This window comes from Phyllobates terribilis, unplaced genomic scaffold (genome assembly GCF_046119375.1).
Source record: "Phyllobates terribilis strain yellow unplaced genomic scaffold, ASM4611937v1 Scaffold_5__5_contigs__length_657084704, whole genome shotgun sequence".
In the NCBI taxonomy this organism is placed as follows: Eukaryota; Metazoa; Chordata; class Amphibia; order Anura; family Dendrobatidae; genus Phyllobates; species Phyllobates terribilis.
In genome coordinates this window covers 77,417,168-77,443,975 of record NW_027362765.1, presented here as the reverse complement: position 1 = coordinate 77,443,975, position 26,808 = coordinate 77,417,168, and the positions used below count along the sequence as shown (strand labels likewise).

Sequence of the window (26,808 nt, the reverse complement as noted above, 5' to 3'; positions counted from 1 at the left end):
TCCTGAGGCTCTTTGCGCAAAAGTGACATTATGAACCCTACGCGCTGGGATTCATCCCCAGAGGACTTAGGTCTCAAACGAAAATACATTAAGCAAGCATTTTTAAATGAAAAAAATTCTCGGTGTTCACCAAAAAATAAATCCGGCAAACATACCTTAGGCTCCAAGAAATGTGCTCCAGGACAGTTACTCACGTGCTGACGGAGCTCGGCCACCTCCAGAGAGAGTCCCTGCAGGCGATGAACCAAATCCTGAACCGACACCATGATGTAACAGAAAAATCTTTCCTTAGAGAATTTGCTGGCTGGACTTACTGTTATGTTCTGCTACCAGAGCTAAGGAAAGAGAGGAGATCTGTCCCTACGATAGAACTCAGCTAAATCCCTACGATGTAACAGGGGACCTGATCCTGCGATCAGACCTGCTAAAGTCCTAAGCTAGTCTGTACGGAGACCTATAGATGTGGGGAAGGAATCCCTACAAGTACTAAGGACTGGGAGGAATATGGGACACCTCCTAACAGAAATAGTAGCAGACAGACGAACAAACAAAATATATAGAACATAGAGGTCAGTAGACCAAGCAAACTAACAGAGCAAGACACAGAGCACAGGCTAGCTAGAAAGTAGATATACAATGAAGTCCAGCAAAGCCAGAAGGGCGGAGCAGGATTAAATAGGCCAACAAGGTCATGAGACCAGCAAAGGAAAAAAACCTAAGAGCAAGGTTCTAACACTTCCCTTCCGAGCCCTGCCGTGTGCCCAAACAGTGTTTTTTCCCCACATATGGGGTATCTGCGTGCCCAGGGGAAATTGCACAACAAATTTTGGGGTCCATTTTTTCTTGTTATCCCTGCGAAAATAAAAAAAATTGGGTCTAAAGTAACATTTTTGTGAAAAAAGTTAAATGTTCATTTTTTTCTTTCACATTCCAAAAATTCCTGTGAAGCACCTGAAGTGTTAATAAAGTTCTTAAATGTGGTTTTGAGCACCTTGAGGGGTGCAGTTTTAAGAATGTTGTCACTTTTGGGTATTTTCTGTCATAAAGACCTCTCAAAGTGACTTCAAATGTGATGTGGTCCCTAAAAAAAATGGTTTTGTAAATTTTGTTGGAAAAATGAGAAATCGCTGGTCAACTTTTAACCCTTATAGCTCCCTAACAAAAAAAAATTTTGGTTTCAAAATTGTGCTGATGTAAAGTAAACATGTGGGAAATGTTATTTATTAACTATTTTGTGTGATATATCTCTCTGATTTAAGGGCATGAGAATTCAAATTTTGAAAATTGCAAAATTTTCTAAATTTTCACCAAATTTCTGTTTTTTTCACAAATAAACGCAAGTGATATCGAAGAAATTTTACCACAATCATGAAGTACAATATGTCACGAAAAAACAATCTCAGAATCAGGGGGATCCGTTGAAGCGTTCCAGAGTAATTACCTCATAAAGTGACAGCCACGTGCAAACCACCCTCGGGGGTAAAGGGGTTAATGTCTTCTGCCTTTGAACAACAACACTTAGCATTTCTTTGTTGCAGGAGGATCCTCAGATGTGGACATTCACTCTCCCTCATGAGTCTGCAGAGCGGTTATCTCTGGAAATCATTAACCTCTTCGAGACAAGGCCACTTAATTTTTCCATATCATGTTTTATCCCTTCTTAAAAAAGCCATAACATTTTATTTTCCACTAACAGAAGTACAAAGGCTTTTTTTTGTTGGATGAGTTATAGTTTTGTGTATGTTTACCACAATAATTATTTTCACTTTCCCATATAATGAGCTGGAAACCTGGGAACAAAATTCCAAGAATGGAAAAATGGTAAAAAAAAGAAAATCATTTTTTTTTTTTGTCATGGCGTTCAATAAAAGGTAAAACCCACATGGTCTTTAGATCAATATGATTATGACTACACGAATCTTACATTTTAGTGGTTTAAAAAAATAATAATTTTTTTATTTTTACGTTGATAGATTGTCTTCACCTGGACAATCTTCTAAAATAATTCATGACAAAATCATGGTTGAACCTCTTTCTTGTAGAGGTTCCTGGGGTTGTTTCTGATCATTTCAATACTATCTGGCAAGAATTTAATAATATACAAAAGAAATCAGCTACCAAGTGACCACAAACAGTGTCCCCGTGACAGGGACTTTGTGGTGTCATGCAACCTAGTTACTACAACAGAATTACCCAGTTTATATTACTGTATAGTTATTTGACTGGTTGTGGACTGATTTTTTCCAAAGTAGTTTACTTTTTCTAACAGGTCTTCCTGCAGCCACCAGCCTGTCCTCAGTTATTTAACCCCTTTACTCCCGAGGGTGGTTTGCACGTTAATGACCAGGCCAATATTTACAATTCTGACCACTGTCACTTCATGAGGTAATTACTCTGGAGCGCTTCAACGGATCCCACTGATTCTGAGATTGTTTTTTCGTGACATATTGTACTTCATGATAGTGGTAAAATTTATTTGATATGACTTGCGTTTATTTGTGAAAAAAATCGGAAATTTGGCGAAAATTTTGCAATTTTCATGCCTTGAATCAGAGAGATATGTCACACAAAATGGTTAATAAATAACATTTCCCACATGTCGACTTTACATCAGCACAATTTTGGAACCAAAATTTTATTTTGTTAGTAAGTTATAAGGGTTAGAAGTTGACCAGCGATTTCTCATTTTTCCAACAAAATTTACAAAACCATTTTTTTAGGGACCACATCACATTTGAAGTGACTTTGAGGGGCCTTTTTATGACAGAAAATACCCAAAAGTAACACCATTCTAAAAACTGCACCCCTCAAGGTGCTCAAAACCACATGCAAGAAATTTATTAACCCTTCAGTTGCTTCACAGGAATTTTTGGAATGTGGAAGAAAACTTACTTTAGACCCAAATTTTTGTATTTTCGCAAGGGTAACAGGAAAAAATGAACCCTAAAAGTTGTTGTGCAATTTCTCCTGAGCATGCCACTACCCCTTATGTGGGGGACAACCACTGTTTGGGCACGGCAGGGTTCGGAAGGGAAGGAGCACCATTTAATTGGCTTGAATAATTAATGGACGCCATGTCGAGTTTGGAGAGCCCCTGATGTGCCTAAACAGTGGAAACCCCCCACAAATGACCCCATTTTGGAAACTAGACCCCTCAAGAATTTTATCAAGGGGTATAGTGAACATTTTGAACCCAGAGGTACGACACAGAAATTGATAACATTAGGTCATCATATTGAATAAGTTGTTACTAGTCTTGAGTGCAAGTGCTCGCTACTTGAGTTTGCATCGAGTACTCGGGTATGCCCCGCATGTTTCACGGTTGTTATGCACCCCCAAAAAATTGCTTGTGCATGGCAGGCAATCGCTGCGAGGTTATATTGGCTGTAAAACAGAAGCGAAACATATGGGGAAGAGACTCCAGCATGTCACTCGAGCACCCGAGATACTCGGTGCATACCCTAGCAGCCGATGCAAACTCAAGTAGCGAGCAGTTGCGGTCAACACTAGTTACCATATCATCATTTTTTTTCTTTACTTTTGAAAAAATCCCAACCCCAACACAAGCCTAACCCTAACCCTAATACAACCCCAACCCTAGAGTTTATTTTTTACGCCGCTCCTCGTGCGGTATAAGTAATTAGACAACTTTATTCTTTCGGGTCGGTGCAATTACAGCGATACCAGATTCATGTTGGATTTTTATGTTTGGCCGCTGTCACACACTAAAAGACGCTTTATTTCGGCCGAAAGAGTCATGTAAGGGCTTGTTTTTTGCGTGACAAGTTGACGTTTTTAATGGTACCATTTTCGGGCAAAGGACATTTTTTGATCGCTTTCTATTCTGAGTTTTGGGCGCAGAATAAACAAAAAACAACAATTCAGGAATTGTTTTTTTGGTGTTTTTTTATGCCGTTGCGCGCCTGTAAAATTGATAAGGCAGTTTTATTCTTCGGGTCAGTACATTTACAGCAATACAACATTTATATCTTTTTTATGTTTTGACGCTTTTACACAATAAAAACTATTTTTATAGAAAAAATAATTTATTTTGCATCAAAATTTATTCTGAGAGCTATAAAACTTTTTTATTTTTCGACTTATGGAGCTGTATGGCAGCTTGTTTTTTGTGGGACAAGATGACGTTTTCAGCGGTACCATTTTTATTTACATTCATCTTTTTGATCGCGTTTTATTCCATTTTTTCCTTGGCAGTGTGATGATAAATCACCGTTTTGTGCTTCATTTTTTATTTTTACCATATTCACTAAAGGGGTTAACTAGTGGGACAGTTTTATAGGTCAGGTCATTCTGGACGCAGCGATACCAAATATGTGTACTTTTATTGGTTGTTTTTCTTTTTCATAATAATATTTAAATATGGGTACAGTATATATATATTTTTTTTATCCCACTATGGGACTTTCATTTTTTGTAGGCTGATTGCTTCCATAGCATAGAGATGCACCAGCATCATCTCTATGCTATGCAGGCTGTCAGCCCCTGCAGACACAAGTTAGATAGATTGTGCACTGAGCGATCTGTCTAACTTGCTGATGCCTGGTGACCCGGATGTCGTCATGATTACATCGGGTCACCATGGCAATGATTAGGACCCCGTGCAAACAGTGCGGGGTCCCGTTCCAAGGTAATAGGGGCGCTCTTACCACTGCTTGCCCCGGAAATGCTGCGATCGACTTAGATCTCAGCATTTCGGGGTTAATGTGCCAGGAGCGGTGCGGGACCACTCTTGGCACATAGTACCGGGTGTCAGCTGTGAGAATCAGCTGACACCCGGCGACGATCGCCCCGCACAGCTTCTGTGCGTGAGCGATCGTATTGTGGTAATAGTACGTACCTGGTCCAATAGGCCCAGGGCACAGGGACGTACTATTACTGACAATGTCTGTCAGGGGTTAAGCACATCTTTCATCTGCATCAATAACCATTGCATATCGTCTCTGATAGAGGTACAGAGTTTGTAGCAAGATCCGGGATTTTGTTCTGTGAATTATTCCAAATTCAATTAGATTTATTTTGCTCTCACCCTCAATGAAAAAAAGTTGAATGAGACAATCAGTTCTGGCCTGGAGACAATGGCTGAATCTACTCAAAACATCAATCAGAACAACCCCATGGGCTACAAGCCGCACATTCCAGCATCTTTGCAAATTTTCTATTATTTCATGCGTCTCTCAATACGCTAAAATCATTTCCCTAGGAGTCTTGCTGTTATCTCAGAGTTTTCTAATCCTTATCCTGAATTCAAGTTTAAGGAAAATAAATGTAAAGTGATCCGTAGTAAAATTATTATATCTCATGGATTTGAAAAACTGTGATCCGGCAAACAATAAGATAATAAGGCATACTCAACTTACAATTGGGACAATTTCAGCCACTCACTGACCTCAGCGATGAACAATGCATCATTGCTGTGACCAGTGATTGGACGCTGTCACGGTGGCAACAACCGTGTAACCTCATCGCTCATCGGACAGTCTGACTTCTCCTCTATCTCGCCCCCCGAAAAGCGTACCCATGTCTCGTACCCTTCGGTCAGCTGCCGCAGTCCCGGGGTTTGCCCTGATGTGGCACCTGGTGGTTACTTGTGGCCAAGCCTAAACTCACCACTAGAGGCTCTAGTGAACACTAGGTGGTCACTTAGTCACGCCCCTCCTGTGGCACAAGGGTCCACGCCCACCATTGTTACATACGCAACAATCACATTTCCATACATCCAGAACAAAACGTACAGAAATTAATTCTCTCTCTTTATTCTAAATAGCATCATTTCAATTTTGCCTATTGAAATTTTGCAAAAACAATGCAGTAAAAATAAAAAAATAAAACATGTATGAAAATGCTGAGTAATACACCCTAAAAATTCATCATATAATTGTATCGGTATCTGGATGAATAAAATCTGTGACTTCTCTGCATTTAGTGATCACTACTCACCTGTGCAGTTATCTGTAGGAATCTCCTCTTTACACCGCTCATCACCACTCACATATTTCTCCGTAGTATTAATATTATTAATATCTTTACCCTGAAACAAAGATTGTAAAAGTCACAGACCGATGGAAAAGTTGCATGAAAGAATAGAAAAGATTATAAATTCACAAGACGACCACAAATGACATGACAGCAATAGTTATCACATATCTGCAGGTCTCCTGTATAAATCCAACCTGTTGGCTCCTAATTATAACCAGCAGTCTCCATAACCAGAAAATTGTAAGAAGATCCAGACAACATCTAATATCTATGATCAGCTTTATCCTGTCATCGCCACCAAGTATAAAACATACACTGAATGTCATTTTTATTAGAGACATCCATCTAGTAGAGCAGGGGTCCTCAAACTACGGCCCGCGGGCCACATGCGGCCCGCGGAGGATTTTTATCCGGCCCGCCGGGCTGTGGGCAGAGGGGAGCGGTGTCAGCGCCCGCCCTTCCCCCCCGCTTTCTCAGAGCCCCGGCAGTCCGATACTTACCTCTCCCCGTGCCTTCGCAGATCCACTGTCTTCCTGGTCTGCGCTCCCTGTGACGTCTCAGGTCAGAGGGTGCGGTGACGTCTTTACACCGCGTCCTCCCCTGAGCCGTTACAGGCAGCGCAGAGAGGGACGACGCCGGAGACGCTGGAGTCCGGACCTGAGCAGCGGCAGCAGCAGCAAGTGAGAAGTGAGGTGAGTATTGGATTTTTTTTTTTTAATGTATGGAGGTATGGGACATAATATTAGGGGTGACATCCTGCATGTGGCATTATATGGGGGGGGGGTGACATCCTGAATGGGGCATTATATGGGGGGGGTGACATGCTGCATGGGGCATTATATGGGGGGGGTGACATGCTGCATGGGGCATTATATGGGGGGGTGACATCCTGAATGGGGCATTATAAAGACAGGGGAGTGATATCCTGCATGGGTCATTATATGGGGGGGGGTGACATCTTGAATGGGGCATTATAGGGGGTGTGACATCCTGAATGGTGCATTATAAAGACAGGGGAGTGATATCCTGCATGGGTCATTATATGGGGGGTGGGGGTGACATCCTGAATGGGGCATTATATGGGGGGGTGACATCCTGAATGGGGCATTATAAAGACAGGGGAGTGATATCTTGCACGGGGCATTATATGGTGGGAGAAAGGGAAATCCTGCATGGGGCATTATATGGTGGGAGAAAGGGAAATCCTGCATGGGGCATAATAAGGGGGGGAACAGCCTGCATAGGGCATTATAAGGGGGAAACAGCCTGCCTATTGAGGACCTATGCTGCCTATTGGGGACATTTACCTGCCTATTGGGGACATTTACTTGCCTATTGGGGACATTTACCTGCCTATTGGGGACCTATGCTGCCTATTTGGGACATTTACCTGCCTATTTGGGACATTTACCTGCCTATTGGGGACCTATGCTGCCTATTGGGAACATTTACCTGCCTATTGGGGACATTTACCTGCCTATTGGGGATATTTACCTGTCTATTGGGGACCTATGCTGCCTATTTGGGACATTTACCTGCCTATTTGGGACATTTACCTGCCTATTGAGGACCTACGCTGCCTATTGGGGACATTTACCTGCCTATTGGGGACATTTACCTGCCTATTGGAGACCTATGCTGCCTATTGGGAACATTTACCTGCCTATTGGTGACATTTACTTGCCTATTAGGAACCTATGCTGCCTATTGGGGATATTTACCTGCCTATTGGGGACCTATGCTGCCTATTTGGGAAATTTACCTGCCTATTGGGGACATTTACCTGCCTATTGGGGACCTATGCTGCCTATTGGGTACATTTACCTGCCTATTGGGGACATTTACCTGCCTATTGGGGACATTTACCTGCCTATTGGGGATATTTACCTGCCTATTGAGGACCTATGCTGCATATTGGGGACATTTACCTGCCTATTGAGGACCTATGCTGCCTATTGGGTACAGTTACCTACCTATTGAAAAACAGGTTGATTTAACTTTACTTGTTCTTCATTTTAAATATTGTATTTGTTCCTGTATTGTTTTTTTTACTACAAAATAAGATATGTGCAGAGTGCATAGTAATTTGTTCATAGTTTTTTTTAAAAACTATATTCCGGCCCTCCAATGGTCTGAGGGACCGTGAACTGGCCCCCTGTTTAAAAAGTTTGAGGACCCCTGTAGTAGAGCATTAAACCTCTGAGGCCATCAGAATCTCAGCAATTTGTTGTTGGATACTTTTTTACAAAGCCTTGTGGCATGGGGCATTGTCCTTCTACCACAGGGTAAACAGCTGCCATGAAGTGATGAACTTGGTCATCCACAATGCTTAGGTAAGCTCTAGCTTGCAAACATCCACAAAGTTGGCAGTTTCTGAAATACTGATATGGAGTCTAGCACTGATAACTGTTCCTCATTCAAAGTTGCTCAGATCACTCTTGTTTTTCATTCTAATGTGGATTCATACTGAAAAATGATCACTTCATTTTCTGCTGCATTTTGGGGTCATTGGTCTAATTTCCATATACAGAAACACTAATTATGAAACAACTGATGTCTCTAATAAATTGACCGTTCAGAGTATAATATTGGTGGATAAAACAAGCACAAGATCTTCACAGACTACACATCATAGGGGAGATTTCATGACACCTTCTCTCTATCTACCTGATGATCCTGAGGCATGTCGAGATCTTCTTGTTTACGGTCCTGTGGAAGAAGAGGACGGGGACATCTCTCTGGTGTTGTCCTTTTACTGGATAGAACTGAAGGAAACACATAGAGGGATTGAATTCATTCCTTACATACAGATAATTATTGGCCGAGTATATTTAGTCATATCTATTACCTGGTGATGTTAGGGGCTGGGGAACCTCCTTCATGACGTCCTTGTACAGATCTTTGTGTCCTTCTAAATACTCCCACTCCTCCATGGAGAAATAGACGGTGACATCCTGACACCTTATAGGAACCTGACACATACAATGATACCGTCATCCCCTCGATCCCTTCATAGCGTTAATGTATAATGTCCCAGCATTCCCAGCAGTGTCACCTCGCCAGTCAGCAGCTTAATCATCTTGTAGGTGAGTTCTAGGATCTTCTGGTCATTAATGTCCTCATGTATCAGAGGGTGAGGTGGAGGCCCCGTGATTGGGCTTAGGGGTGTTCCCCATCCCTCAGACACAGGGGCCTGACAGCGCTCACTAGAGGTCTTCTTCACTACTGTGTAATCCTGGTTATAGAGAGACACATTAATAAATCTCACTACAGACATTCCCAGAGCCCTCACCTCTCCAGTTCTGTCCATCTGTTATTCCCATAGATAAGAATGATGTAATGTGACGTCATTAGAATCTCTCACCTCTCCAGTAAGTCGGAAGAGGATCTCTAGGGTGAGGTGTAATATCCTCCTCGCCATCTTCTTTATGTTCCTATCCATCCTTGATGGTCAATCAGGAAAATTCTCTTATATAGAAAATTTCCACTGAGAGAATCTGATATTGTAGGAACCTGAATAGGAGGAAGATGCCAATGTAACATCACAAAGAATCTCAAGCAATATTACCATTACTGGACAAAATAGGGGTAAACATGAACAACAATGGGAAATTCGAGCATTTTTCCAGCAGACTCTACAAGGAGGTTTCAGGAACAGTCAAAATGTTGAAATGGATGGAAAAAGTGCTGAATAGAAAAAGAACAGCATGAGGAAGACCCCTGGAAACATCTCTGACTCCCAGATTGCTGCTGAGAACAATGGTGTCACACTTTTATTCCACTTTAAAGGCTGACAATAAAACATTCAAAATCAACAAGAAATTGGAGTTTACAGGAAGCTCATCAAGAGAATGCCAAGAGGGTGCAAAGCAGTCATCAAAGCGAAAGGTGGCTACTTTGAAGAACCTAAAATATAAGACATATTTTCAGTTGTTTCACACTTTTTTGTTAAGCATATAATTCCACATGTGTTAATTCATAGTTTTGATGCCTTTAGTGTGAATGTACAATTTTCAGAGTCATGAAAATACAGAAAAATCTTTAAATGAGAAAGTGTGTCCAAACTTTTGTTCTGTACTGTATATATGTATGTATATATTATATTGTGCAAGGCGAAATTTAAAAAAGATTAAAAATATCTGTAAATTTCAATGTAATTTATGAAGGAAACAAAATGTACCAAAAATTATGGACTGAGATACACCCTGCATTACACAAAAAGGAGGGCCTCATACACATTTGGTTCAAATTGTAAAGTAGTGGTACTCCTAGACCAGACTCCTAGGCTGTGCACTGAGTGCAAATCCTGTCCAAAATTAAAAGCAGGGTCATCCATACACCCTTGAAGGCACCAGCTGTAGTGCCTCAATAATCAAATATTGTGAAAAAAATGTAGTTGTGGTACTCCTACAATTATAAAATTGCAAAGCAAAATGCAAAGCCGGAAAATCGTTACAAGCAGGGTCATCTATACACCCTTGAAGGCACAAACTGTAGTGCCTCATAAAAAAAATTAATAAAGTGTACTTGGGGTATTTTTACACTCATTAAGACTTTGCACAAAGTGTAAAGCCAGGAAAAATTATAAGTAGGGTCATCAAGTCATTTATAGACCCTACAAAGTAGCAACTGGCAGGCCTCATTCAAATATTGAACATTAAAAACATTTTATGTGCTGCTGGCATCTGGTGGTGTTGAAAAATTGGGTCTAATCAAGGCATTGTTCAGCACTTTCTGGTGACAAGCGAAAGCGCCTGTCTGTTATGGCTCCCCCGGTGGCACTAAAAACCTGATCAGACAAGACGCTAGCGGCAGGGCAGCACAACACCTCCAAGGCATACAGGGACAGCTCATGCCAGGTTTCCAGCTTTGAGACCCAATAGTTAATATGCAAATTGCCTCTTCAGAAAGAAAGAGGACTTGAACTCTATAGCGCCACCTGTTGCAAGCAGCAATCCTACAAGTCACTAATGACCCTTTTACGAGTCTTGCAATATGACTTAGAATAAAAGCCAAATCAGAATCTCATTTTGCAGACAAGGTGTTTCGGGCTATTGGCCCTTGTCAGTGCAAAGTATGAGAACTGATTTGGCTAGGTGAGAGGCTCTGGACTGAGATCTAAGGGATAACATTTCTCCTTGTGCAGAGTGACATACCGTCTCTGGCATACCAAATTAAGGAGGCTTATTCACCATGTCTGCAAATTGAGATTCTGATTTGGCTTTTATACTAAGTCATATTGCAAGACTCGTTAAAGGGTCGATAGTGACTTGTAGGATTGCTGCAACCAACATGTACCACTTTAAAGTTCAAGTCCTCTTCCTCTCTGAAGAAGCAATTTGTATATTAAATTTCCCAGAGAAGCATTGCATGGTGAATAAGCCTCTTTACCTACCTGGGCATGGCAGAGCCGGTATGTCACTCTCCACAAGGAGAAATGTTACCCCTTAGACCTCAGACCCAATAGTTGAAAGTTGCTCAGAAATTAGGGAGTACGCTTTTTGGTCGGCCAACTATTGCTTGACCATCTTTAAAAACTTCTCCCTCCTTGTCAAAAATACCCGGTGATCGGGGCATGGATGTTGGGCTGGTGTCATGAAATTGGCATAGGCCTTTGACAGTGTACCTCTGCCTCTGCTGTGTGTCTCTCATTTCTCTCCTCCTTGGTTGGGCAAGGAAGCTTGCCCTTGATGCTTGCGTTGTCTGATGGTAATTTTTTCAACATATTTTCAACAATGGACTTCTGGTATAGCATCATTTTAGAAAACCTCTCCTTAGGAAGAAGGGATGCAAAGTTCTTCTTGTAGCGTGGGTCTGGCAAAGTGAACAACCAGTACTCTTTTTTGTGCAAGCTGAATGTAATGCGAGGGTCAAGGTAAAGGTCCCTACAACCAACACTTCCCTGTCTCCACCATGATGCCTACTGTCCATCTCCTCCTCCGTCTCTTCCGCCTCATTCCCCTTGTCAGCCCATCACGTAGGAGAGACGAGAAGAAGCTTGTGTGGGTACTAGCCTCTTTTGCGTTATCAGCAAGTTATTGTTCTTCCTCCTCAGCCTAAACCTCCTCATTGTTATCTAATCCATGCTGAGCAGATGAGATGAGGCTGGGCTGGGTAGTATTTCGATGTCTCATGTCTTTCGCCGTGTTCACCTGGTCCACATGCAAAGCTTCATGTGAACCATTGTCATCAGCGACTTATTAAATAGGCACAGAAGAGGGATTGTTGCACTGATGATGGCGTCATCTCTGCTCACCATCTTTATGGAGTCCTCAAAGTCTTGGAAAACTGCAGAAATGTTAGACATCCATTCCCACTCTTCAGTTTTTATGTGTGGAAGCTGACCAGAATACCTGGTATTCCAAAACTGGCCCCTACTGCTCACAAAGCCTTGCCGTATGTGATGTGTGGAGTTCCAGAGCGTTGTCATGTCGCACACTAGTCGGTGAGCTGGCACTTACATGCGCTACAGCAGTACTGCCAGAGCGGCGCCGGCTGCAGCTGACTGGCGGAAATGGGCACGTACGCAGCATACCTTGACCATAAGCTCTGGCAAACCTGTGTAGGTTTTCAGAAATTGCTGAACTACCAAGTTGAGCACATATGCCAAGCATGGTACGTGTGTGAGCTTGCCAAGCTTCACAGCCACCACCAGGTTCCGCCCATTATCACACACGACCATGTCTGGTTAGAGGTTCAGCAGCAAAAACAACAGATCTGTCTGTCTCCTAGACAAATTAGCTCCAGCAGGGTCTATTGCCGCTTTGCTGAGGCAGTGCTGCAGAGCTTCCAGCTCATGTGGACGAAGTGCTTTGAGATAGAACATCAGAGATGGAGGATGAGGAGGAGAAGGACGGGTGCAAAAACTGATGTACTAAAAACTGGTGTACTAAAAGAAGTAGGGCCAGCAATCCTCTTCGTCGGAAGCACATATGCCGTATTCCACAATGTTCATCCAGTGTGCCGTCAGGCAAATGTAGCGTCCCTGGTCACAAGCGCTTGTCCACGTATCGGTCGTTAAGTGGACAATGCCAGTAAGTGCATTGGTAAGGGCATGGGTGATGTTCCTGGACACATGCTGGTAGAAGGCGGGGACGCCACAACGGCAGGAATAGTGGCAGCTGGGGACCGAGTACCAAGGGACCAAATGTATACACCTGTAGCAGGATAATTTTTGTTTTCTTATTTCAAACCAACGAAATTTCACACAAACCAAGTTCTACAGTATATGTAACAATAGTCAATTTTTGAACAAGCAAATTTCTACACCTTTACCAGCCCAATTTTGTTTTTTATTTCAAACCAATGAAATTTCACATGAACCAAGTTAGACAGTATATATCACAAGTAGAGATGAGCAAACTCGTGGATGTTCGGGTTTGCCGGGTTCGCTGAACATACAGTAAAAAGTTCCGTTCGGGTCCGAACTTGACCCTGGACCCAATACAAGTCAATGGGGACCCGAACTTCAGTGCTTTAAAATGGCTGTAAAATGGTCATAGTTAGGGTTATGGAGCTGCAAAAAGGAAGCTAACTGGGGTGAAGAGCAGGACAATTGCCCTGCAAACAAATGTGCATAGGAAAATTACTTAAAGGGGTTCTTTAACCAAAGCGGTGTACTTGGGATCATTGTCATGCTAAAAGACCCAGCCACGCTTCATCTTCAATGTCCTTGCTGATGGAAGGAGATTTGCACTCAAAGTCTCACGATACCCGGCCCCATTCATTCTTTTGTGTACACGGATCAGTCATCCTGGTCCATTGGCAGAGAAACAGCCCCAAAGCATGATGTTGCCACCCCCATGCTTCACAGTAGGTATGGTGTTCTTTGGATGCAACTCAGCATTCTTTCTCCTCCAAACACGACGAGTTGTGTTTCTACCAAACAGTTCTACTTTGGTTTCATCTGACCATATGACATTCTTCCAATACTCTTCTGGATCATCCAAATGCTCTCTAGCAAACTTCAGATGGACCCAGACATGTAATGGCTTAAGCAGAGGGACATGTTTGGCACTGCAGGATCTGACTCCCTAGTGGCGTAGTGTGTTACTGATGGTAGCCTGTGTAACATTGGTCCCAACTCTCTGCATGTCATTCACTAGGTCCCACCATGTGGTTCTGGGATTTTTGCTCACCGTTCTTGAGATCATTTTGACCCCACGGGGTGAGATCTTGTGTGGAGCCCCAGATCGAGGGAGATTATCAGTGGTCTTGTATGTCTTCCATTTCCTAATTATTGCTCCCACAGTTGATTTCTTCACACTAAGCTTGCCTTTTGCAGATTCAGTCTTCCCAGCCTGGCGCAAGGCTACAATTTAATTTCTGGTGCCCTTCGACAGCTCTTTGGTCTTCATCATTGTGGAGTTTGGAGTGTGACTGTTTGAGGTTGCGGACAGGTGTCTTTTATACTGATAACAAGTTCAAAGAGGTGCCAGTACTACAGGTAATGAGTGGAGGACAGAGGAACCTCTTAAAGAAGAAGTTACAGGTCTGTGAGAGCCAGAAATCTTGCTTGTTTGTTGGTGACCAAATACTTATTTTCCACCAACATTTAAAAAAAATATATTTTCAAATCAGACAATGTGATTTTCAGGATTTGTTTTCTCATTTTGGCTCTCATAGTTGAGGTCTACCTATGATGTCAATTACAGGACTCTCTCATCTTTTTAAGTGGGAGAACTTGCACAATTGGTGGCTGACTAAATACTTTTTTTCACCACTGTATAATATACTGCTCAAAAAAATAAAGGGAACACTTAAACAACAGAATATAACTTCAAGTAGATCAAACTTCTGTGAAATAAAACTGTCCACTTAGAAAGCAACACTGATTGACAATCAATTTCACATGCTGTTGTGCAAATGGAATAGACAATAGATGAAAATTATTGGCAATTATCAAGACACCCTCAATAAAGGAGTGGTTCTGCAGGTGGGGACCTTAGACCACATCTGAGTACCAATGCTTTCTGGCTGATGTTTTGGTCACTTTTGAATGTTGGTTGTGCTTTCACACTCATGGTAGCATGAGAAGGACTCTACAACCCACAGAAGTTGCTCAGGTAGTGCAGCTCATCCAGGATAGCACATCAATGCGAGCTGTGGAAAAAAGGTTTGCTGTGTCCGTCAGCGTAGTGTCCAGAAGCTGGAGGCGCTACCAGGAGACAGGCCAGTACACCAGGAGATGTGGAGGAGGCCGTAGGAGGGCAACAACCCAGCAGGAGGACCACTACCTCCTCCTTTGTGCAAGGAGGAACAGGAGGAGCACTGCCAGATCCCTGAAAAATGACCTCCAGCAGACCACAAATGTGCATGTGTCTGCACAAATGGTTAGAAACCGACTCCATGAGGGTCGTATGAGGGCCTGACGTCCACAGATGGGGGTTGTGCTCAAAGCCCAACACCGTGCAGGACGCTTGGCATTTGCCACAGAACACCAGGATTGGCAAAGTTGCCACTGGCCCCCTGTGCTCTTCACAGATGAAAGCAGGTTCACACTGAGCACAGTGTCTAGACAGAGTCTAGAGACACCGTGGAGAGCGATCTGCTGCCTGCAACATCGTTCAGCATGACCGGTTTGGCAGTGGGTCAGTAATGATGTGGGGTGGCATTTCTTTGCAGGGCCACACAGCCCTTCATGTGCTTGCCAGAGGTAGCCTGACTGCCATTAGGTACCGCGATGAGATCATTAGACCCCTTGTGAGACCATATGCTGGTGCGGTTGGCCCTGGGTTCCTCCTAATGCAGGACAATGCCAGACCTCATGTGACTGGAGTGTGTCAGCAGTTCCTGCAAGATGAAGGCATTGAAGCTATGGACTGGCCTGCCCGTTCCCCAGACCTGAATCCGATTGAGCACATCTGGGACATCATGTTTCGCTCCATCCACCACAGACTGTCCAGGAGTTGGCGGATGCTTTAGTCCAGGTCTCAGTTGAGATCCCACAGGAGACCATCTGCAACCTCATCAGGAGCATGCCCAGGTGTTGTAGGGAGGTCATACAGGCATGTGGAGGCCACACACAATACTGAGACTCATTTTGACTTGTTTTAATGACATTACATCAAAGTTGGATCAGCCTGTAGTGTGTTTTTCCACTTTAATTTTGGGGGTGACTCCAAATCCAGGCCTCCATTGGTTAATAAATTTGATTTCCATTGATGATTTTTGTGTGATTTTGTTGTCAGCACATTCAACTTTGTACAGAACAAAGTATTCCATGAGAATATTTCATTCATTCAGATCTAAGATGTGTTGAGTGTTCCCTTTATTTTTTTGAGCAGTGTATAACGTTGGATGCATCCTTCTGTCCGAAGCTGGTATAGGCTGCGCCTGCAGGGTGGCCCGGAGTCAGAAGGACTCATCCAGCATTAAAAAACTGGCGGTCCAGTCCCTTGAGATGACAGGGAGGAGGACGAGGCTGGTGGAGTAGTGTGGTGCCGGAGTCAGCGCCTACGCATACCGCGATCTCCGGAGTCATGAGGACAAGGCTGGAGGAGGAGTATGGCACCGGAGTAAGCGCCTGCGCATACCGCAATTTCAGATGCCATTTTATTGAAGACAAATTCGCACATACAGTGTCTTAACCAAATGGTGTCAGCTGCTGGCTTCAAAAGATATCAACGTGCTGAAGGGGAGCAAGGGAAAGGTGAGTTGGATTGTTTGCTTTTTGTATGTATGTATTGAACAACAGCAGCGCATATACCAGGACTAGCTATTGAAGTGGTGGGCATATTTATTGGTACATTTTTTTGCTATGTTAAAGGGAACTTTTCACCAGAAATAACGCTGTTAATCTGCAGGTTAACAGCGTTATGATGCTGCCTGGAGCCTGCACGCAGCTGAATGCAGTGGAGAGAAAATGAACTTTTGCTCCCAGCAAGCATTCGACTTTAGTCATGGGGTCGGGGGTTCAGTCATTGCTCTGAGAATGCGGCCCCTCTCAATGTAGAGCCAGGGTCAGTCAGGGCGGGGGCCCAGTTATAGTGGCTGCTCTGTATAACGCTATTAACCTGCAGATTAACCACATATCTGCTGGTTAACAGAGTTATTTCTGGTGACAGGATTCCTTTAATCTTGTAGTACAATACTTTAATAAAATGGCGTCGAAGTCAGCACGTGCACATACCACGCCATCCGGCGCCATTTTTTTTTTAAGACACTGTGTCTGCGAATTCACATATACAGTGTCAACATAGCAGTAAGCATGCGCCGCCCTACGGCTGGTGAATGTGCACTGCTACGGTGACGTACACTCCTTCAATAAAATGGAGTCGGAGTCAGCGTGTGTGCATCCCGTGATCTCCGGCGCCATTTTATTCAAACTTGCAGACAGTGTCTTAAAAAAATTCTCCCCACCCGGGCGTAGAATGGGTTCAAAGGCTATCTAGTTATAACAGCCACAATCCACAATTCTAAATGTCACCTGAAGAAACCGCGACAGAAACAAGTGATATATATATAGAAAAGCACAGAGGTTTCCCCAGGAGACGTGTGCGCTTCTCTCTATTCATCGTCTATGGGAGATAACAGAAGCTCTGGCTCCAGAGAAAGAGAAGAAACCTCCATCAGTAAGTTATATGGGAAGGAGAGTAGAGAGGTCACCAGCACTGAGGGGGTTAATAGTAATGGGGAATCTCCACATACCTCCACCTGCAGAGCCGCACACTGGATATATGGCTGTTCTGTGCGCACAGGACCTGTGATGAGGTCACAGGAGGGGAGGAGTCAGGGGTCACATGATCAGGGGCCTCAGTGTCTGCAGCTTACTGGGTTACAAAGCTAGATATCAACAGGGCTGTGGAGTAAAACCTCCGAATCCGACTCCTCAATTTCCACAAGAGAGAAATGTATTTGATTTTTTTCTCATATAGCTGGAAACCAAATCTGCTGATGGTTTATCTGTAGCGCCCCGAGGGTTCGGCCGCTACAGGGGTATTGCACCTCTGCCAGAGGTGTGGTATTCCACTCCCGGGTAAGGATGGAGTATGGACCAGGACTCGTTAGGCTGCATAGAGCACACACACCCCATTTCCGAGGGACAGCTCAACGGTGCTCCCACTACACAGAAGTGCAGGCACGACCGACTATGTCCCTGCCTGGAGTGGGGAGGGGGGTGGAACACCCAGTGCTGTAGGGGCAGATAAGGGTTGGTTCCTGAGCGTAGGAAGGAGCTCATTGGTTGCTGGTCACCTGGGCTCATGGTCAGAGGGAGGTATAAAAGGTGGGCACCATCTTAGTTCTGGGAGAAGAAGTTCAGTCTGTGAGGAGAGCTGACAGGGAGCAGCAGCTCAGGCTGAGTGCTGCTCCAGAGGCAGGCCTAGAGAAGAGGCCGGAGCCTGAGAGGAGAAGGAGAAGTGGGCCTGGAGAAGAGGCCAAGGGAAGGAGGAGAAGACAGAACAGGAAAGAAAGAGAGAGAGAGAAACAGAAGGGCTCAGGAACAAGAAGGTGGAAGGGACCCTAAGAACCCACGAGAATCCAGGGTGAAGGGTCAGGCAGATTAAGGGTACCGGATCCCAAGTTGGTGGAGGAGAAACTACCCTCAGCCAAAGACCGGTCGTCGTGATCATTTATTGGTGTGACACCTCATCAAACCTGCTAGGAAGGCACCATATAGGACAGCGGAGGACGGGGCCCACGTTTAACCGTACAAGTCCGCGGCAGCTGGACAAAAGTGGGTCACTGGTGAGACAGGCCAGAGAAAGGATTAAAGGGGGTCCTGTGCCATGGTCCTGAACTGCCTGGGAGTTGACCGAGCCCCTCACCTGGTGGACGCAGCACGGCTCGGGCAGTCATTCTCTGCAGAAGTGACTTGGATATTAACCGTGAGTAAAGACCCTGGACTGTAACTTGTTGTCCGCGTGCTCCTTCGCGCCTCCAGCACTACCGGTACTGGGACTCTCACTACCATCACTCCCACCATCCACTACACTGCCCTGGGGCTGCACTCTTCCCGTGGGGAGTCACACCATCCAGCTGCACACATCATCAGCCCCAGCGGACTGCGTTGCAGCGGCGGTTCCTAATAACTGCAATCCACGGGTGGCGTAGTCGGACATTATCTGAGAGACTGCCACTGGTCTGACCACCCTGAGCCGCGGGACCGGGCCGCCACTACTACTCCCAGCGTCTCCCTGTTGCCCGGTTCCGCGTGCCCCACGGCCCAGGGGGCGAGTCATATCCAGTTCTTCCTTTCAAATTCCCTCAACCTTTTGGCTCTCACTGAAACCTGGATCCAGCAGTCGGACACCACCGCCGCTGCTGCTCTCTCATATGGTGGCCTACACTTCTCTCATACCCCGAGACCTGACAACAGATCAGGTGGAGGTGTTGGTCTGCTCCTTTAAACAAAATGTACTTTTCAGGTTATCCCCCCAGTACCCTCACTTATCTTCCCTTCTTTTGAGGTCCACACAGACTCTACCGGCCCTTCTCCCTGCGAGTGGCGGTTGTCTATCGCCCTCCAGGTCCTTCCCATCAGTTTCTGGATCACTTTACCACTTGGCTTCCAAACTGTCTTTCCTGTGACATCCCCACTCTCATCATGGGGGACTTTAACATCAAAATTGGCGATCCCCTCTCACCATCTGCTGCTCATCTGCTTTATCGCTAACTTCCTCCTTAAGCCTTTCACAGCTTACTATTTCTCCTACATCCTGAATATGGAAATACTCTTGACCTAATCTTCGCCCGGCTCTGTTCAATACATGACTTTACTAACTCTCCTCTTCTGCTCTCTGACCACAACCTTCTTTCATTCTCTGTCAAGAACTGTCACCCTGCTCAAGACACCCCCACTTTCCACACTTATATAAATATACGTGTAATTAACACCCAGAGATTCATGAAAGCGTTGCAATCATTGACCTCAATCTCCTCCCTCTCGTGTCCTGACTCTGCACTGAAGCATTATGATGATACATTGCAATGCGCCCTGGATGAAGCTGCACCTCCTACACAGAGAACAACTCGGCACAGACTGCGACAACCCTGGCACACACTGCAAACGTTTTTTTCAGCGGCGCTCCAAGTGTGCCGAACTGCTGTGGAGAAAATCTAATCTGGCCAAAGATTTCCTCCATTATAAATTTACAAGCTATTGAACCTGTTCTAAGCCCGGGTGGCGAGCATTTTTATTGGTATATGGTATCCCATGCTGGTATGTGCTGTCCCCCTCCTGGTATTTGTGCTGCCCCCATCCTGTCCCCACCATCCTATCCTGATATGCATGGCACCCCTCACCCCTATCCTGGTATGCATGGCACCCCTCACCCCCAATCCTGGTATGCATGGCACCCCTCACCCCCAATCCTGGTATGCATGGTGTAGCACCCTGAGGACTCGGTTGCTACAGGGGTATTGCACCTCGACCCATAGGTGTGGTATTCCACTCCCGGGTAAGGATGGAGTGTGGAACTGAGCTTAGTAGGCTGCATGCACTACATACATCCCATTTCCGGGGGACAGAACAACGGTACTCCCACCAGTATATGTGCAGGTACGACAGCGTCTGTCCCTGGCTGGAGTGGGAGGGGGGTGGAACATCCCAGTAGTGTAGGGGCAGATATGGGGAGTAGTCTGGGTAAAGCTAGGAGCCCATTGGGTGCTGGTCACCTGGGTTCACACATAGAGGGAGTATATAAGGTGGGCACCATCTTAGAATAGGGTCTTTAGTCAGAGAGAGGAGGAGCAGAGCAGAGGAGCTCAGCCAGGAGGGCTGACAGGGAGCTGTGGCTCCGGCTGGGCCCAGCTCCAGAGCAAAGCCTGCAGTGAAGAGAGAGAGGAGGAAGAAAGGCCCAGAGAAGCAGAGACAGAGGGAACCCTAAGATCCCAGAATCAGACCAGAAAGGGTGAAGGGTTGGCAGAAGAGGGCACCGGATCCCAAGCTGGCGGAGGCAGAAGTAACCCTTAACCAGGAACCGGAGGTCGTGGGCAAGTTTTGCCACGACCCTCACCATATCCACCAGGAAGGCACACCACGAGTAGGGCCAGGGAAGCCAGAGAAGGTTCAACCACTAAGAGGCCCGAGGGAGCCGGACAAAGGTGGATCCCTGGTGGGGACGGCCAGGAGAAAGAGAGTGAGAGGGAAGCTCAGGACCACGCTCCGGAACTGCCTGGGGGTTAGCCGAGTCCCGCACCTGGTGGACGCAGCACGGCTCGGGTGGTCACTCAAGGCCAGAGTGACTAAAGCAACATCAGTGAGTAAAAACCCTGAAACTGCATCTCCTGACTCTGCCTCTCCTTCCTGCATCATCACAACCCCCATCATCCACACCTGCTGCCCTGAGGCCATACCCCTCCCGTTGGGGGTTATACCATCACTGCTGCACATATATCACCGGCCTCAGCGGACTGCTCTGCAGCGGCGGCTTCAAAGCCGCACTCAACGGGTGGCGTAGTCGATCAAATTAACATCTACTGCCATAGACTGCCACTTAGTTTGACACCCTGGGCACGGACCGGGTCACCGCCACAAGGACTACTACCCCCATACAGATCCGGCTCCGGGTATCCCTTGAACATGGCCCAGGGGGCGCGTCAACTTTGGCGTAGTCGGCAGGATAACGTGCCCGCAACCACCGGGTACTGCGTGCCTGAAGAAAAGTTCGCATTTACCTCAAAAAGAAGTCTCCCGCCGGTTCCGGAGGGTCCCCGCCATCGGACGCCATCTCGGATCGGTTCCCGCCATTTGCCCGTCATCTGCAGTCTTTTCCCGCCATCTGCAGTGTTTCCCGCCACTGGGAAGCGATTCCCGCCATCTAAGAAGATTTCCCGCCCTGGCAGAGCGGACGCCATTATGGGCGTGCCAGAGGGTGGCAAGAGGCCACCTCCCATCGTGGGCCAGGACCAAGAATGGCGCCAAAAGCGGAAACCGCCCCCACCAGCAGAGACTGTGATGCTTGAGATGTCCATCAGCGTGAGGGGACTGCCCCTGGAACTGACAATCACCAAGTTGCCCCGGGACCACCCTCAGGATGGGCGGAGAGAGAACAAAAGAGAGAAGATGGGAGCAGCTTGGAGGAATCTAGAGAGAACGCACCCGGAGATGGAGGGAGAGGCAGGCAGCACCGACCCAGTGGTCAGGAGCCTGTTGCAAGCGACTACCCCAGAAGGCCTGGTGGAGATCCTGGCACAGCTCCCCCGAGACCGGGAGCGTGCACAGACCGCTCTGGAGGGCCTCGCACGGAGGATGGCCCAGGTGCAGCGAGAAACGCTGACGGAGTGGAGCAGGGAGATGGCCCAGCAGGCTGGAACCCGCCAGCGAAGCACACCACCCGCAACGAGGAGCACGCCTGCCCCTGAAGAGGATGCAGAAGGGACGGAGGCCGGAGACGACGCCGCAGAGGGAGCTGAAGAGACGGAGGCAAGTAAAGGGGACGTCACTACCCCAAGCCCGGCCACCGTAAGCCTACCCCCGCTCCCCGTCGCAGAGCCCGAAATCCCACCGATCGTGCCCGTTGCCGCACCGCTACCGCCCCAGACTAGGCCCCAAGCAGGAGCCGCGGCCGCGCTCCCCGTGACGTCACGCGCCTCAAATCAGAGTGCGACCAAACAGGAAGCGCCATCGGCCTGGTCACAGGGCAGAGTACCCCCGGGCGCAGCCGTCTCCACAGTGCCCTTCACATTCAGAGTGCCCCCGGGCGCCGCGGCAATCATCGTGCCCGCAACCTCCATCATGCTACCCCTGGGAGAAGACTTGTTTACCCAGCATACTTGCCCGGATGGGCAGCCCTTTGTGTGGCCGCCGGAGTTCGTCAATCCCCGACTCCGGAGGGAACGGCCTCTGGATGAGCCCCTGATCCCGGCTCCGGCGCCCGCCAAGATCACCCCACTCTCGTTGGAGGAGGCGCAGTTCGCGTGGGACCCCACTGGAGAAGACCTCATCGGGTTCACCCAAGAGACCCGGGCGGCCGCAGCCCAGCGTGCAGAGTGCTGCCGACAGCAGTTAGAGGTCTTCGACAGAGAAAGGAGAGAGAGGCGGGTCCGCGAGGAGCGGCTGCAAATCCGGAGTGCAGAGCAGAAAAGCCGGACCCGACGGAACCCCCGTGCAGCCCACGGTCCCCGTGCCACCGGGACTGTAATCAAATTCCAACTGCAGCACGGTTGGGGCTTCATCAGGGATCACAAAACCCCCGGTGACGTTTTTGTAACCCGCAGAGATGTCGAGTCTCACCTACCGGAGGGACACCGTGGTCGTGACCTGTACCTGGGTGACGAGGTCACCTTCACCCGGCACCAGTGTGCCAAAGGACCCTATGCCCTTCATGTACATCGCCTGACGGAAGAAGAGCTGCGGTGTGAGGAGGAACAAGAGGACCCGGACGGGTCTGAAGCCTACCCTCAGGAAGGAGCAGGAGGGCATCTTCACCATTAAGAGGTGAACTGAAACTGTATATAGTTACCCGTAAGGGTATATGCCATGCTGCTTAATTAAAATGAGTTCCCCGTTGGGACAAGTGTGAACTGTTCCAGTGTGTCCCATCTCCCCACAGGCTGAGGACTGTGAACAGCCATCCCTATTCCCCACTGGCCGAGGACTGAGAGCGGCCATATCCATTGTATATAGTTGCGCTTCCTAAAGCGCCCCCTACTGGTTCTATAGGAAACTGTTTTTTTTTTCTACAAGAGACTGTGGCACTTACCTGGTTACAATTTGCACAAGTGGCCAGAGGTCAAAAATGTTTTACATGAAAAGTTTTATTATGCTGAAAGAGTTAATATTATTTTATGATGTGTCTGTAACATTTTAAGAGAGAAGTACCTCCCATAAAGGGATGGGTTGAAAGTTATATTTTATATGTAAGTGCACTTTCAAAAATTTGTATGTTTTTGGATATTTTATTCTTTTACAGCCCGAGGACGTGCTGTGATTTACCAGGGGGGAATGTAGCACCCTGAGGACTCGGTTGCTACAGGGGTATTGCACCTCGACCCAGAGGTGTGGTATTCCACTCCCAGGTAAGGATGGAGTGTGGAACTGAGCTTAGTAGGCTGCATGCACTACATACATCCCATTTCCGGGGGACAGAACAACGGTACTCCCACCAGTATATGTGCAGGTACGACAGCGTCTGTCCCTGGCTGGAGTGGGAGGGGGGTGGAACATCCCAGTAGTGTAGGGGCAGATAGGGGGAGTAGTCTGGGTAAAGCTAGGAGCCCATTGGGTGCTGGTCACCTGGGTTCACACATAGAGGGAGTATATAAGGTGGGCACCATCTTAGAATAGGGTCTTTAGTCAGAGAGAGGAGGAGCAGAGCAGAGGAGCTCAGCCAGGAGGGCTGACAGGGAGCTGTGGCTCCGGCTGGGCCCAGCTCCAGAGCAAAGTCTGCAGTGAAGAGAGAGAGGAGGAAGAAAGGCCCAGAGAAGCAGAGACAGAGGGAACCCTAAGATCCCAGAATCAGACCAGAAAGGGTGAAGGGTTGGCAGAAGAGGGCACCGGATCCCAAGCTGGCGGAGGCAGAAGTAACCCTTAACCAGGAACCGGAGGTCGTGGGCAAGTTTTGCCACGACCCTCACCATATCCACCAGGAAGGCACACCACGAGTAGGGCCAGGGAAGCCAGAGAAGGTTCAACCACTAAGAGGCCCGAGGGAGCCGGACAAAGGTGGATCCCTGGTGGGGACGGCCAGGAGAAAGAGAGTGAGAGGGAAGCTCAGGACCACGCTCCGGAACTACCTGGGGGTTAGCCGAGTCCCGCACCTGGTGGACGCAGCACGGCTCGGGTGGTCACTCAAGGCCAGAGTGACTAAAGCAACATCAGTGAGTAAAAACCCTGAAACTGCATCTCCTGACTCTGCCTCTCCTTCCTGCATCATCACAACCCCCATCATCCACACCTGCTGCCCTGAGGCCATACCCCTCCCGTTGGGGGTTATACCATCACTGCTGCACATATACCACCGGCCTCAGCGGACTGCTCTGCAGCGGCGGCTTCAAAGCCGCACTCAACGGGTGGCGTAGTCGATCAAATTAACATCTACTGCCATAGACTGCCACTTAGTTTGACACCCTGGGCACGGACCGGGTCACCGCCACAAGGACTACTACCCCCATACAGATCCGGCTCCGGGTATCCCTTGAACATGGCCCAGGGGGCGCGTCACATGGCACCCCTCACCCCCAATCCTGGTATGCATGGCACCCCTCACCCCCAATCCTGGTATGCATGGCACCCCTCACCCTCAGTCCTGGTATGCAAGGCCCCCTCATCCCAATCCTGGTATTTGTGGTACTCCTCATCCCTATCCAGGTATGTGTGGTACTCCGCATCCCTATCCTGGTTTGCATGGTACCCCATCCCTATCCTGGTATGTATGGTATACCTCATCCTGGTATCCTGGTATGCATCGCACCCCCCAATCCCGGTATGCATGGTACCCCTCACCCCCAATCCCGGTATGCATGGCACCCCTCATCCCCAATCCCGGTATGCATGGCACCCCTCATCCTTATCCCGGTATGCATGGCACCCCTCATCCTTATCCCGGTATGCATGGCACCCCTCATCCTTATCCCGGTGTGCATGGCACCCCTCATCCCCAATCCTGGTATGCATGGCACCCCTCATCCCCAATCCCGGTATGCATGGCACCCCTCATCCCCAATCCCGGTATGCATGGCACCCCTCATCCCCAATCCCGGTATGCATGGCACCCCTCATCCCCAATCCCGGTATGCATGGCACCTCTCATCCCCAATCTTGGTATGCATGGCACCCCCCATCCCCAATCCCGGTATACATGGCTCCCTCATCCCCAATCCCGATTTGCATGGTACCCCTCATCCCCAATCCCGATATGCATGGCACCCCTCATCCCCTATCCTATTATGCATGGCACCCCTCACCCCCAATCCCAGTATGCATGGCACCCCTCATCCTTATCCCGGTATGCATGGCACCCCTCATCCCCAATCCCGGTATGCATGGCACCCCCGATTCCCAAACACGGTATGCAAGGCTCCCTCATCCCCAATCCTGGTATGCATGGAACCCCTCATCCCCAATCCTGGTATGAATGGCATCCCTCATCCCCAATCCTGGTATGAATGGCATCCCTCATCCCCAATCCTGGTATGCATGGCACCCCTCATCCCCAATCCCGGTATGCATGGGCTCCCTCATCCCCAATCCTGGTATGCATGGCTCCCTCATCCCCAATCCTGGTATGCATGGCTATCTCATCTCCAATCTTGGTATACATGGTATCCCTCATCCCCAATCCTGGTATGCATGCCACTCCTCATCCCCATCCTGGTATACATGGTACCCCTCATCCCTATCCTGGTATGTATGGTACCCCTCATCCTGGTATGCATGGCACCCCTCATCCCTATCCTGGTATGTATGGTACCCCTCATCCTGGTATGCATGGCACCTCTCATCCCCAATCCTGGTATGCATGGCACCCCCGATTCCCAAACACGGTATGCAAGGCTCCCTCATCCCCAATCCTGGTATGCATGGCACCTCTCATCCCCAATCCTAGTATGCATGGCACCCCCCATTCCCTATCCTGGAATGCATGGCACCCCTCATCCCCAATCCCAGTATGCATGACATCCCTCATCCCCAATCCTGGTATGCATGGCACCCCTCATCCCCAATCCCGGTATGCATGGCACCCCTCATACTTATCCCAGTATGCATGGCATCCCTCATCCCTAATCCTGGTATGCATGGCACTCCTCATCCCCAATCCTGGTATGCATGGCACCCCTCATCCCCAATTCTGGTATACATGGCACCCTTCATCCCCAATCCTGGTATGCATGGCACCCCTCATCCCCAATCCTGATATGCATGGCACC

The 26,808-nt window shown here is 47.7% G+C and overlaps 1 protein-coding gene across 1 annotated transcript in view; it reads right to left on the bottom strand.

The window, feature by feature from the left end:
• Positions 1-26,808, bottom strand: part of LOC141272086 (uncharacterized) — a 61,941-nt gene that overhangs the window by 17,209 nt on the left and 17,924 nt on the right. The window contains exons 2-6 of the mRNA XM_073682392.1: positions 9,362-9,510; positions 9,053-9,232; positions 8,846-8,969; positions 8,665-8,762; positions 5,959-6,049 (exon numbers count right to left, since the gene is read on the bottom strand). Coding sequence (XP_073538493.1) covers positions 5,959-6,049; positions 8,665-8,762; positions 8,846-8,969; positions 9,053-9,232; positions 9,362-9,439 — 571 coding nt within the window. The 5' untranslated portion in view covers positions 9,440-9,510. The remainder of the gene's footprint in view (positions 1-5,958; positions 6,050-8,664; positions 8,763-8,845; positions 8,970-9,052; positions 9,233-9,361; positions 9,511-26,808) is intronic.